General features: G+C 36.3%; 1 protein-coding gene across 2 annotated transcripts in view; it reads left to right on the top strand.

The window, feature by feature from the left end:
* The window catches only part of Faf1 (Fas associated factor 1), a 403,819-nt gene that overhangs the window by 343,265 nt on the left and 46,049 nt on the right, over positions 1 to 14,505 (top strand). The window contains exons 16-17 of one of the 2 annotated variants that reach the window (XM_027944976.2): positions 7,607 to 7,687; positions 9,295 to 9,372. In XM_027944976.2, the coding sequence (XP_027800777.1) occupies positions 7,607 to 7,687; positions 9,295 to 9,372 (159 nt within the window). The remainder of the gene's footprint in view (positions 1 to 7,606; positions 7,688 to 9,294; positions 9,373 to 14,505) is intronic. The other variant, XM_071617812.1, reaches the window with a different exon arrangement.

Below are 14,505 nucleotides of genomic sequence, written 5' to 3'. Positions count from 1 at the left end.
GAAGGGAAGGGAAGAAGTGACTAAAGAGAATGAGAGTAAGCAGGTAGAATTCAAGGAAGGGGGAATAAGGAAATTGAAAAGAAATGAAAAGACAAAAGAAAAAAATAGAAAATAAAAAAAGAAAAAAGTTTTAAAAAATTAAAATTTAAAAAATAATAAAAAATTTTAAAAAACAACAAAAAATGAAAATGAAAAAAAAAACCAAATAAAAAAAATTAATAAATGCAGTCTTAGAGTTTGATTAACTTCTCTTCCAGTAGGTGGAGCCGTGCCCATCGGGCCAAGCTTCTCCTCTCAATACGCGGGAACCAATCACTGTGCAGCAGCTCCTCCTCCCAGACTGGGCGGGTCTCCAATCCTGAGTGCCTAGGGCCTTCTTTTGTGTCTAGTCACTTCCCCACTTTTCCTCAAGCCAGGCCCTGCTCACTGGTGACGCTCACCACAATACTGGCTACACGCCAGTTCTGCTGCTCCTGGGAGCCCTATTTTCATGAACGACTGGGCACACTCTCCCTGTTTGCCATTCCCTCAGACCCTAAGTTTGTGGAGCTTGGGGCTGAGAACCCTCAGCGAATTTTGCTTGCCCTCCAGTAGCCACTCCCCCGGTAGCTGGTGCAAGAGACCTCAGTCGTCAGCACTGGTGGGAGCATTAGCCAGGAGTTCCGCGCCGCAGGTCCTGCGCCACTCCTGATTCCCTCGGTCTGGCTATCGCGCTCAAGGGAGAGCTGGGAGGGGCCCTTAAGGTTTCCCCACTGTGTGGAGAAGGGAAGGCTAGGGGATTACACACCTATCGCCGCTGGTTTCAGTGAAGTTATCTCCTCTGCCGCATTCTGGTGACGTCAGTTCTCTGCCATGGTGGTATCCCATGCAAATGGCGACAGTTCGTTCCCTTTGCCGGGTGACCAGTGCAACGGGTGGGTCCTGACTGGCTCTCCCAAGCCCTGTCTCAATCCTGTGGCCACTGCCTATGAAGGCTCGGTTGGCATTAACCTCCACAGGTTCAGAAAGGCCGACCAGTTGTTTCAGCGGGATCGTTTAGTGCTGAGTCACAGCAGTTTGTCTGCAAGAAGCAGGTGAACGGGAGCTTGAATTCAGCCGATCCGGGCTCAGTGTGTGTTCTGAGAGGCTCAGACTGTTCGCCCCAGATCCACGTCAGCTCAGCATTGCCTAGTGATCCTGAGCAAACAGCATTTAGACGGTTTACGACTCCCTATGCCTGCGCAGCTGAAGAGGTCAGAGACTTGATTTCTCCGCGCCCGCCGCCATGTTGGATCCCAGGAGTTACTATTTTAAATGGTTCTTTGTACTTATTCTTATCTTTCCTCTATACTGGAAAAGTCAAAAATATTATCTCTAAGTATAGCTTCATTCTATATATTCTCTCCTAGAATTCCTGGCAGATGCTTATTATTTCTATCCTCCATATCTCTTAAATTCTCTACCATATTTTATTTCTTTATCTTTCTGTGTTCAAATTCAGGTAATTTCTTCATATTAATGATGTTTTATTAATTTTCCCTTCTCCTTTATCCATTCATTTGAATTCATTCATTAATTTTTGCAGTATTATTCTTATTATTCTGAAGTATTATTCTAAAGCTATATTGTGTATAATTGAGAAACAGTAAACTATACTTATAAAATGTGTAATTTGACAAGTTTTGACATATCTATATAGCTACGAAACCCTTACTACATTCCAAATGGTAAACTATACATTACACCCAAAGCTTCTTTATGCATCTTTTTAATCCCTCTCTCTTGCCTCTGCCAACTCAAATGTCAGGTACCCATGATCTTTCTGTCAGTATAAATTTGTTTGTATTTTCTGGAATATTATAAAAGGTTAAATCATTCTGTGTTAGCTCGCTTGCCATGACAAAATGCTTGAGAAAGAACAACTTAAAAGGGGAAAGATTTATTTTGGCTCATGGTTTCAAGGAAACATCCATTGTCAGCTGGCTCCATTGTTTTGGACCTGAAGAAAGATTTAAATAATATCATGGCAGGAGGAGCAAGTAACAAAGGAGGCTGCTCACTTTATGACAGCCAGGAAGCAAAGAGAAAGAGGAAGAGTCTGGGACAAGATATATTCCCCATGGCACGCCCCCTAGGACCTACTCCCTTCAACTAGGTCTTACCTCCTACGGTTTCCACAACCTCCTAACAGTCTCTTTCATTATGAACCCATCAGTGGATTAATCCATTGATAAGATCAGAGTCTTCATGTTTTAGTCAGCTTTTCAACTGTGACTGGGGTCACAGTTTCAGAGGTCTCAGTCCATAGACAACCAAGTCTATTACTCTGGGCCCAAGTGAGGCGAACATCATGACTGAAAGGCAGGTTGGAAAAAAGCAGCTCACCTCATATTGGCCAGGAAGCAGAGAGAGAGATAAGGTAAGGGATCTCAGGGAAGAACCCTTCCAGGACAAGCCCCCATTGACTCACCTTCTCTAGCCATGCCCCACCTGACTACATTTACCACCTAATCAGTCCATTCAAACTAGTATAGACTGATTAGATTGCAGCTTTTACAGTCTAGTCTTTTTACCTTCAAACATACCTGTATTAACACAGGAGCTTAGGCTGGGCATATAGCTCAGTTGGTAGAGTGCTCATCTCGCTTGCACAACGCACTGGGTTCTAGTCCCCAGCACGCCAAAAAAAAAGGTCTTAACACAGGAGCTTTGGGGAACACATCATAGCCCAACCATAATGCCTCGTGATCCGGTCCCTTCCCCAAAGCTCCTCCTCTGAACAATCCTGCCTTATGGAACCAAGCCTTTTGGGAGACATTCAAGATCTAAACTACAACACGAGAGTTTCTTCTGTTCAGCATAATTGTTTTGAAATTCATCCCCATTGTTGCATTTATCACTGACTCATTCCTTTTCATTGCTGAGCATTATTCCACAATATGTACATACCACAGTTTTGCTTTGTTTGTTTGTTTTGGTTTTAGGAAATTTTTTTAATGCAAGTGGAATTCACATAATGTATGGTTAACTGTTGTAAAGCATACAACTCAGTGGCATTCAAGGTATTCATAATTTTGATCAACTACCACCTAACTATATTAATAGTGTTGCCTTTAAGAATAATTAAACTTTTGCATTTTTAAATTTTGCATAAATGCCTTTTAAAAAAACATTGAAAAAATAGCCAAATAGCTCAAATTGCAGTGTCATATCTGTCTTTCTGATTAGTCCATAACACACATATATACACACAAGAAAGCTTGAAGATTCTTCTGTTCTAAAATACAGTATTCCAATTTAGTACTTTATTCATTGTTAAAGAAGCTGGATCTTAAAACCAGGCTGCCAACATATAAGGCAAGTCTGGCCTCCCAATAGCTGATGATGATGACTAAAATTTGTACTTATGAGACTACTGCCTGATCTGAGTTCCCATCAACCAACCATTGAAATAGACATGGCAGATTCTGTGTAATTAACTCTGAATGCCAAAGTCCTTACTTTTCTAATATGCAATGGAAAGATTGTCAGTCTGCTCTTTTTTTTTTTTAAGAGACAGAGAGAGAGAGAATTTTAATATTTATTTTTTAGTTTTTCGGCGCATACAACATCTTTGTTTGTATATGGTGCTGAGGATCGAACCTGGGCCGCACGCATGCCAGGCGAGCGCGCTAACATTGGAGCCAGATCCCCAGCCCTGCTTTTTTTTTAATATTTTTTAGTTGTTGATAGACCTTTATTACTTATTTATTTATTCATTCATTCATTCATTCATTCATTTATATATGGTGCTGCGAATCAAACCCAGTGCCCCATACATGCGAGGCAAGTGCACTACCTCTGAGACAGCTACATGACCATAGCAACCACCTCCACCACCATATCATCATCTTCATTTAAGAAAATGAAAAGGGCAAAGCTAAGAATCAGTAGCTTCAGTTCTTAGTTGTTTATTCTCTGTCTCTGTTTTCACTGTTTTTTGAATGAAGTTGAGCAGATTGATTTAACCCTGCATTTCAGTGCTGTTGTCTTGGGTCTTGATTCTGCTTTGTGTTGACTACCTTCGAACCTAAGTCTCTCATTTCTGATCTTGCCTCTTCCTTTCAGTCTCTAACTCAGTGGATTTAGAGGACACCATACCCTATTATAATTGGCTTAAAATGTATGTAAATGCAGCTAATAAAGGGCTTACCATTCTCTGAAATCATATTAAGAGGAATTGTTATATAGTATTATGACAGAGGTTCCAGTGTCTATCTGCTCTGAAAAAGGAATAGTTTGACAAAAGCCCCTAATGTTGCTTTCAGTAGTGTTCATATTTTTGCCAGATACAGTACAGCCTCTTGGGAGACTGAGGCAGGAAAATCACAAGTTCAAGGCCAACCTTGGTAGTTTAGTGAGACTTTTTCTCAAAAAATAAAGAGCTGGGGATGTAGCTCAGTGATAAATCACCCTCGAATTCAATCCCCAGTACCCTAAAAATATTAGTTTTTATATTTATGTACTCAGGGCTTTTTTAAATGTTCACCTGTTGATGGTATCAATTAAGTAAATCAGAAAGAGATTCTCTGAAAATTTATTAATTTTTATTGGGGAATTGAATTGCAATGAAAATAAATATGCCATAGTAACCTTTGAGCATATTCAAAAAGGTTAGGTCAAGGAGAAATTTCTTAGCCAAAAATGAGGATGCCAGTCTGAGGTTGACAGACAGTAGCTGGTCAGATATCCTTGCAAAAGTATTTTTTTTTTAAATAAAATTGTAGTTGCTTTTATGCAGGGTTGTGGTTCTGGCATTAATAATGCATTACTAATGTGGTTCTGGTAATTACTAATCGGCAATTGTGTGAGAAACTCTTCCTTCATAACCTCACAGCTTTTATTTATTTATTGTTTTGTTTTTACAAGCAAAACTATTTTTATTCTGATAACTTTCACAATGAACAATTGGATTATTTCCTAGGTTTTGTCTGTTGTGTACATATTTTTGTATGAACATGTGTACTCATTTGTCTTGGGTAACTAATTAATACTGAAATGACTAGGTCATATGATCGATATGTTGTTAACTTTTTTAAGAAACTGCCAGACTGATTTCCAAAGTAGTTGTAGTATTTAAAATAACATAAAATCTGAACACTTAACAATAGATCAGTAGACTTTATAACAAGTGTGACTGGGGTGGCATGTCCAAGAAGGATTTGTTGAGAGGGAAGGGAAGAGGAAGGGAGAAAAGAAGTGTAGGCAGGAAGGAAGTTAATTGGTCAGGAAGCCCTCTCACAATGGGTGCCACATTCTGGGGCAGAGATCTTATATTAACAGACTTTAATATCTGCAACAGTCTGTTTTAAAACAAATCTGTTTACTTAGAATGCTTGTATTATAAATTGTATTTGTGCTTAAATGGCTTCCAGCTGTGATAGCTTATCCCTTTGTTGTATGTACATAGTATCATAACAAGTCATTACTGCCTAGCCAGTCAATTGCATTGACTCAGATGGGGCCACTTTATGGATGAGCTGAATCTTTTTCCTCCTTAAATTTTACTGCAAACAATAGATACTTTATGCCTGGAAAGATGATTCATTTATTCATTGTTACACTTGGGGATAGGATATAGCTTACTGGCAGAGTGTGTATTTTTAGCATGCTCTAGGCCCTGGGTTTAGTCCCCAGCACCAAAAAGGTAGGTGGGTATGTAGATTGATTCAATTTGTGTGTGGAATACAGAGGTATATAATATAGATGATTTCTATGATAATTAATTGCAATTGTGATAAATGCTTTAAAGGAAAAGCAGAAAATGTGTTCTGAGATAAACCTAAACCAATTTGAAAAGTCTTAGGTCAGAAAAGTAAAGTCAAATTAAAATTTTAAATATCTTAAATATTTCCCCATTTAAATATAGAAAGGTAAGATTACTTTCATAATTTGTTGATTGTATTCTAGAGATAGATTAATTTGAAAAGATGCATTATCCATAAAGGCAGAGGATCCTTAGAAGTTCAATTCTTTATTTTAATAGATGTCTAAAAAGAAAGACAATATTTACCCCCAAACACATAGCTTGCTACTGGCAGGGCTAGAACTCAAAACACAGGTCTGCTAGTCTTCTCTCTTCTATTACCTGAAAATAATTATCAAATATAGATCAACAATGGTCAAATGAACTACTAAGGAGCCACTCTATATAAATTGTGTTTGGGGTAGGGAAATGAGTTCATAGAGTAATACATTAGGCAAATACAAATAAACACAGAAAAACAAAAATATTCCTTAGCAGTTTGATTGTATCTAGTCATAGTAAAACCTTGGTTAATAGACCCAAATGAAAGATAATCAGTTGAAATTAGTGAAATGTACTTAAAGAAAAATGCTCCTACAACTTTAAAATGTAAAATGTAAGTGCTAAATATGTCTCTAATAAGATGCTTTTAAAATTCATTTTTATTCATGTATATTATTTGACATATAAATTGTTCTGACTGCTTTGTAGCCTGAGTGATCTCTAAGGTTAAACATGGTTCTGGATATTTTATTACCAAATATAATTTCCCCAATATACCCTTATACCCTTTCATCATATATAGTATAACACTCAGCTTCAGGTTAGCAACATCTAATTCTTCCTGATTTTTTGTTTGAAAGACTGAGAATCAGTGAAATATTACAACTCTTAACAGAGCTTTTATTTTGAGACAGGGCCTCACTAAATTGCCTAGACTGGACTAAAACTTGTCCTCTGCCTGCCTTAGCCTCCGAAGTGCCATTGTGCCCGACAAATTTCCAGTTTTATAGGTCAAAAATATTCAAATATTGATGACTTTACATGGTTCAACCTAATACACAATGACTAAAGGGAACCAACACTAATGTGGACAGGTGTGGGTATTTATTAAGTTTAAGTACAAGTATATTATTGGCTACACTGCTGAGCTTTACAAATGAGAAATTCTGTTAGTGAATTAAATTTTAATTTCATATGAAATCATGATTTAAATATAGGCAGATGGTATACTCACTTCAGAAGCTAAAATATTGAACAAGATTTTCGAACTTAGGTAACTTCTGCTACTTGCACTTCATGAATATAAATGTAGTGGTAAAATACTTACTTGATGAGCAAAGTTTTAGTGCTGAGGTGTTGAATGAGGTTAACATAACAAGCATATTTTACTTTCATTCTTCCCAGTCCTTAGTCCCACTGATGAACAGTCTCTAAATTAATCTTAGAAAAAAATCAAAATAAGGGCAAAAAGGAACTAATAATTGTGCAAATGAACTAGTGTCAGATGCTTTGCTAGACAATTTCATATTGTTGCATTTAATTCTCACAATAACCCTAGAAGACAAATATTATGTCTATTTTACAATTAAGGAATACAGAGATCTAGAAAGGTTAAATAACTTACACAGGTCACACAGTTTATAAGTAGCAGAGCTAGAATTTAAACATCTTTACTATTTATTACCATATTACTCATTGTTTGTTTATTTATGTCTGGTACACCTAAAACATTCCTTATTTAATAATAAATTCATGCAGAAATAATACAAGGGGTTAACATCAGTTTTTTCCTTTAAAAAAATATAAAAACTCAGTTGACTCTTTTTTCTTTCTTTTAAGGATGAACGTGAAGCCAGAGAAAATGTGAAGAGAGAGCAAGATGAGGCCTATCGCCTTTCACTTGAGGCTGACAGAGCAAAGGTAGGTTTTGTCAAGGTACTTCTGGAATATAGATATACTTCTGGTCTTTGATTATCTGAATATCAGCCCTTTTATTACTTTCATCCGCCAAAATATTGGATTTACAATAGGGAGAGCTAGATTTAATAAAGAGAAAATATAATTCTATCCATAATCCTTAAAGCATGGTTCATTTAGACAAAATAAAGTTTGCCAGAATCATAAAAATAACAATAAGAATGAGCCTACAGTATTTTATTTATTATTTATTGGTCTGTCATACAGCCTAACAGTTTAAAAAAAATAATAACTCTAGGTGATTCTAATGTGTAGTCACTGTTAATGACACTGATTTGTTTAATCTTAGAAAAAAAATCAAAAATTTGATTTTTCTTCTTCAGGACCTGCTACTGTATTGGGTTTGGAAAATGGAGTGGAAAATGTATAAGCCATAGTTTCTGCCCTCAAAGGAATACTGATAAATGTGGTTGATTAGATTAAGTCAATAACACTAATAGCTGTAACATAAAACAAGGATCCTAAGTGCCATAAGAGAAGCACTGAGTTTTGAGAGAGTTCATTCATTGAGTAGGAGTTTCATTGGAAAAATTTTCCCAACCTTTCTGGTTTCCCAACCAGAAAATGAGAATGTTCTCTGGAATATTTCATAGAAGTGATACAAGTAACTATACAGGGAAAGAAGAAATAATATAAGCTAGTACCCAGAAAGCATACACAATGGATAAAGGCTGATATAACTAGAGTTCAAGATTTGGGGACAAACTCAAAAGACAAACTCAGAAAGTCAAGGGTCGCATGTTTTCTCTCATATGTGGAAGCTAAAGAGGAGAAAGGGAAAGAAAGTAGAGACAGAGCTCATGAAAATCAAAGAGAGACCAGTAGAAGAAAGGGACCCAGAGGTGAGAGATGGGTTGCGAGGAGTGATATTGGCCAAATTATATCATTACACTGTGTACATGTACAAATAGGTAACAACAAATCCCATCATTGTGTATAACTATAATGTACCAATTTTTTAAAAAATGTAGAAAAAAAGAAAGATCTGGTGACAGGAGAGAGATCAGAAAAGGCCATAAAGGAAGACGAAAGAGAGGAAGGAAGGATCTTGAATGACACATTACCCAAAGTGCTCAAAGCATTACAGTAGGAACCTTTTATATCTGTTCTTATTCTGGAGAGAAGCACTGCTATTACCACTGTGTACCTCTGAATTTTGTTAAATAAGGCCTTTGAGTTTTGTTTTGGTTTTGGTTTTTTCCTTGTTTAAGGTAAACAAATATTAGCCAGGCACAGTGAAGCATGCCTGTAATCCCAGATAGTCTGGAGGATGAGTCAAGAGGATTATAAATTCAAGGCTAGCTTGGGCAATTTAATGAGACCATGACTCAAAATAAAAATCAGAAAGGGCTATAGATGTAGTTTAATGGTAGAGCACTTGCCTAGCTTGTATGAGGCCCTGGGTTCAATCTCCAATAAATAAAATTTTATTTATTAAAAAAAAGAATAATATATATATATATATATACACACACACACACACACACACACACACACACATATACATATACATATATTACATGCTTGCTCCCCATCTATTTTATCAACAGAGGGAAGCTCATGAGAGAGAGATGGCAGAACAGTTTCGTTTGGAGCAGATTCGCAAAGAGCAAGAAGAGGAACGTGAGGTGCGGCATAATTTTAAGAAAAATTATTCAAAGCTGGGTTGTATTACTGTATTTGATACTAAGGCTGTTAACATTTCTTACAACTTCTTTCTTTCTGCCTTTTCAGACTTATTTTAGAATGAAAGACCTTTCTTTATTCCTGATCTTTATATCTGTTCACATACTAGATTTATGGTTTTCTATTATCTTCAATTCTGTTTCCCTTTTGTTACCTAACAGATGCTTCCCATCCTTCCTGGATACTGTCTCACTCCAATAACATAAAGACTGTATTTTTTTTTCCTTCCCTGTATTTGACGTTACCTATCAAAAGATATTGCGAGTTACTTATGCAGCATCTTGCAGATGTGTTTGGCTGATATTTTTTTTACTTTGAGTTTATGTCTGCATCAATGTAGAGAATTTTATATTCACTTGTTTTGGAAACATTTTTTGAATACTCAATACTTAGAGGATAGTGATGCAGACATGGGTTCTGCCCTTCAGGAGTTCATAGTCTTATAAAAAGAATTATAGTACTATTTGTAAAAGTTATGATAGATTTAGACCCAAGTGCAGTCAGAACAAAAAGAAGGGTGTCAAATGACCCTAAAATAGCTTTACAGAAAGGGATTTTCAAAACTTTTTTCTGGACATGAGATTAATTCAAGATTCATTTATAAAAAGAGGAAGCCATCAAATCAATTTTGGAAAAAATTGGAGATCCCTAACTGGGGCTGAGGAAAATCCCATTAGTCATCATTCTTGGTCAAAGGATGCTACATCACTTCATTTATTCTCCTTTTTTTTAACCTATCTCATTTTTTTTTTAAGAGAGAGAGAAAGAGAGAATTTTTTAATATTTATTTTTTAGTTTTCGGTGGACACAACATCTTTATTTTTATTTTTATGTGGTGCTGAGGATAGAACCCAGCGCCCCGCACATGCCAGGCGAGCGCGCTACCGCTTGAGCCACATCCCCAGCCCTCTCACTTTTTTTTTTGAACAGGATAATAAAATGTTTTCTACCTACAAAACCAGATTACAAGCTAAGCACAGTAGCACATGCCTGTAATCCCAGTAACTTGGGAGGCTGAAGCAGAAGGATCACAAGTTCAAAACCAGGCTCAGCAATTTAGTGAACCCCTATCTCAAAATAAAAAGGGCTGGGGATGTGGCTCAGTGATAAAGAGCCCCTGGGTTCAGTCAATCCTCAATACAAAAAACAAAAAAGGGCAGATTATATTCTTGTACAGAAGATACAACATGTCTACAAGTAATAGCAAATCAAGGAGAAAGTATGCTAAATGATACAGGATATGCAAAAGCAAAATACCTGGGGATTTCAAGGGCATAAGAAAAATCCTTTACAGCTTTGATAATCAGACAACAAATGGAAGGAGTAATTTGAGCCTGGTCTTAAAAGATGATGAAATGTCACTGTTTGGAAATGAAAACTTATTTAATACTTAACACATATGTACAAGATGCCATGCCTACAAACCCTAGTTTCTGTGCTCTGAGGGCTAAAAATATTTTGTTGAGCCTCTTTTGTGTATCAAACTCTGCAAGCTGCTTTGCATACAGTTACTCATTAACCATTAAAACAAATACAAAGTTAGAAATTCTCCAAAAAAATGAGAAAACTGAAGCTCATTGAATTACACATGTAGACACCTAGGTCTTTATGACTACAACTCAAGCTCTTTCTCACACTACATTTTCAGTCCAAGGCCATAAATCATAATATGTGTCTGTAGGAGTTATATATGTAGAGTTTCGTGCAAATTTAGATAAGGAAGAGATTGGTCATTATCCTTTTAGGCTGTATTCCAGGAAATATAGATTAAAAATAGGATTCCTGCTCCTTTGTGCTCTGTTTCACACATGCTCACTCTCTCTTACTAGTATATCTTCAAGTATACTAACTGGCTAAAATGTCAAGAGTACACAATTAACTTTACATTCTGAATTTAGAGCCTGGTAACATATGTACTTTCTTCTGATGGACTTACATAAACTCTGTATGGGTTGAACATCCCTAACCTGAAAATCTAAAATGCTCCAAAATCCAGTGCAAGTTTGAATAATACTGTGTACTCTGCCATCCCTCACCCAGGAGTCACAATTAAAGGCTGTTGTAAGTCCTGTCGTTAAGAAACTTTTGAGGGGCTGGGGATGTGGCTCAAGCGGTAGCACGCTCTCCTGGCATGCGTGCAGCCTGTGTTCGATGCTCAGCACCACATACAAACAAAGATGTTGTGTCTGCCGAAAAATAAAAATATTAAAATTCTCTCTCTCTCTCTCTTTAAAAAAAAAAAAAAGAAAGAAAGAAACTTTTGAGGACTGGGGTTACAGCTCAGTGGTAGAGCACTTGCCTAGCATGATCTCCAGTATTTCAAAGTCCTTTAGATAAATGAAGTATTGAATAGTCAAACCACTGTAGTCCCAGGGAAATTACTAAGTGATCAGCCTCATTTTGCTGTATGGTAACTTTTGGATTGTAGTTAGTAAAATGTAGAAAGCTTTCTTGATCTGGTTCTTAGCCATAAGGGAAAAGCTCTAAAGCAATTCAAAGGAAAAACAAAGAAATTACAGCAAAAATCTTTTCTCTTTTACTCATTTATATATTTACTTTAATTCCTTCCAAAATCAGTTTCAAGTAACAAATATAAATATATGCAATTCAAAGGGATTTAAAAAAGAAGAATAGATATAGAAGTGAGGGTAAAGAAAAGCTAAAAGGAAGTTAAAGGAAGTGAAAGTGAATGGTAAGACTAAATGTTGACAATAGATAATCCAACCCAGGCGCCAGATGCATATAATAGGGTCTGTACATTTATTCAACATTAGCCACAAAATTTGTTCTATACTTCTCTTGGGCCAACACAAAGGAAAATATGATAGTTGAGAAGTTTTACTTTGTGTGTAATATTAAAGTCTGATAACTCAGAAGATCTCTTGATTTTTCTAACACTAAGCAATGTTTCTTGTTGGTGTCTGTTCAGGATCTTTGAATAGTATTGCCAGCCATAGCTATAATAACAAGTCTGTCTGACAGCTGCTTATACCTTTTAAAATATAAAGTCATAAGGCCAGAGCACAATTTAGTAAAGTCATCTTTGTAAAGGCCCAAATAATATATATGTATGGTAGGCCAGTTTAAGAAATGGAATTTACAGTAAGTAGTGCGATGTATGAACTACAGAGCATCCAAGAAATCCTTCCTGAATACTTTTTTTTTTTTTTTGCCACCAAATTTTGGGCAAGTAAAGAAAGTTTCAGCTAAAATTTTGACTCTCAGTTCTTTGATTCAGTGAGCGTTCAGCAGATATTTATCAATCTTATTCTACATGCAAACATTAAATCAACTGCTGTGGATATTTATTTAACTCACATTATGTTATGTATAAGTCAGTCAAGCCCTTGGAATGTTTTTTACTGTCTAAATATAATATAACTATCAGAAAAGATACTATGTTAGCCAGACACTATGGGGCAAGCCTGTAATCCCAGCAGTTTGGAAGACTAAGGCAGAAGAATAACGAGCTCAAAGCTAGCCTCAGTAATTTAGCAAGGCAACTTTGTGAGACCCTGTCTCTTAAGAAAATGTTGTTGTTGTTGTTGTTGTTGTTTTTAAAGGACTGAGGATGTGACTTGTAGAATTATATATGTAAATTATACCCTAATTTTACAATGGAAAAAAAAATCATTGAGCAGCCTTCTCAGGGCCATATAAAAATCTAACCACTCCTGTATTTCCTCTTTAACTTCAACAGTTCTTCTTCTCCCCTCACTCATTCCATTCCATTGACTGTCCTGCCGTTTTTCAAACAACTTAGGAACAGGACCAAGGCTTTGGCACTTGTGACTCCTGCTTATTATTACACTTCTAGGTCTAAATGTCCATGTGGCTCTCTGTCCCCTTTAGGACTTTTTACTTACTGAGATTTACAGTATTTAAAAAGTGTACCCACCTCTCTCTTCTCCCAGCGTTCCCTGCTCTCCCCCCATAGTACTCATCACTGTGATGAGTCTTTCCCGTATGTGTTTTTGTTGTCTTTCTCCCCATCCTACTAGAATATAAACTCCATTTAAGCAGATTTTTTTTTAATCTATTTCATTCACTGCTATTTTCCCATCATCTAGAATAATGCCTAACTCAAGGAAAGTGCTCACTAAGAATTCATGGAATTAATGAATGTTAGTTTTAGCCTATTTAACCCTAGAAAAACTGGGTCTATAAACTGTTATTTGGTATGTAGCTGTAGAAGCAAAGAGAATAGTGGTGTGGGTGTGTGTGTGTGGGGGGGGGGGTGTTTATACATGTTTATGTGTAAGTAAATCAAGCCAATCTTTGATTCTTATTGTAAGAGATTGGTGTAAGTATACATTATCTTTTCTTTTTAAAAAATGAAATTGTGTAGAAACAAATAAGTCCAACATCGATTCATATTTTCTTATAGCAGATTTCCTTATTTTATCACAAACCTAAAATAATGCAAATAAAAAACTATATTTGTTGAGCAAACCAAATTGAAGTTTAACAATGATGTTTACTTTGACTGTTGTTTGAGTGTATGTGTCCTTTATGTCATTATTTTACAACAGTGTTTGCTTACATGAGGCCTTTTAGCCAGTGTGTTTGGAACTGGACCACTGGTATATTTTTATTCTTTTTGCCAGTAAAACTGATGGGTATTCAGATATCAAGGTTGCTAACTTACCTAATAAATCTTCATTGTTTTCCATATAGTGTGGTATATCCAAGGTCTGTTTTTCATTCTGGGGAAAAGCCCTGGAGACTGCTTACACTGAGGAGCAGATATTGTCTGCCCTATGAATGGAGTAATGAGCTACTGTTGTTTATTCTTCTGTAGTATAATTGGTTGAATTCAGACAATAATGTAGCATCTGTTGTTAATATTGTGTAGGGAAATGTCAAAATAGAAAGCAAGCAGACAGGTGGATTAAAGGGAGGGCAGGAGCGGAAATCAGGAAATACCAAATTAAGTTCTGGTTTAAAGTAGGTACAAAGTAATAATCATAATGGCAACAAGACCAACCACTGTGCTTTGTTGTTGTTAGTGTTCCATACAGCATGAGGTTGATACTGAGAATTTGTCACTGAATGCTGACCATGTGTCAGCACTT

This window comes from Marmota flaviventris, chromosome 10 (assembly GCF_047511675.1).
Source record: "Marmota flaviventris isolate mMarFla1 chromosome 10, mMarFla1.hap1, whole genome shotgun sequence".
Lineage (NCBI taxonomy): Eukaryota > Metazoa > Chordata > Mammalia > Rodentia > Sciuridae > Marmota > Marmota flaviventris.
This window is presented reverse-complemented; position numbering and strand designations above follow the sequence as displayed.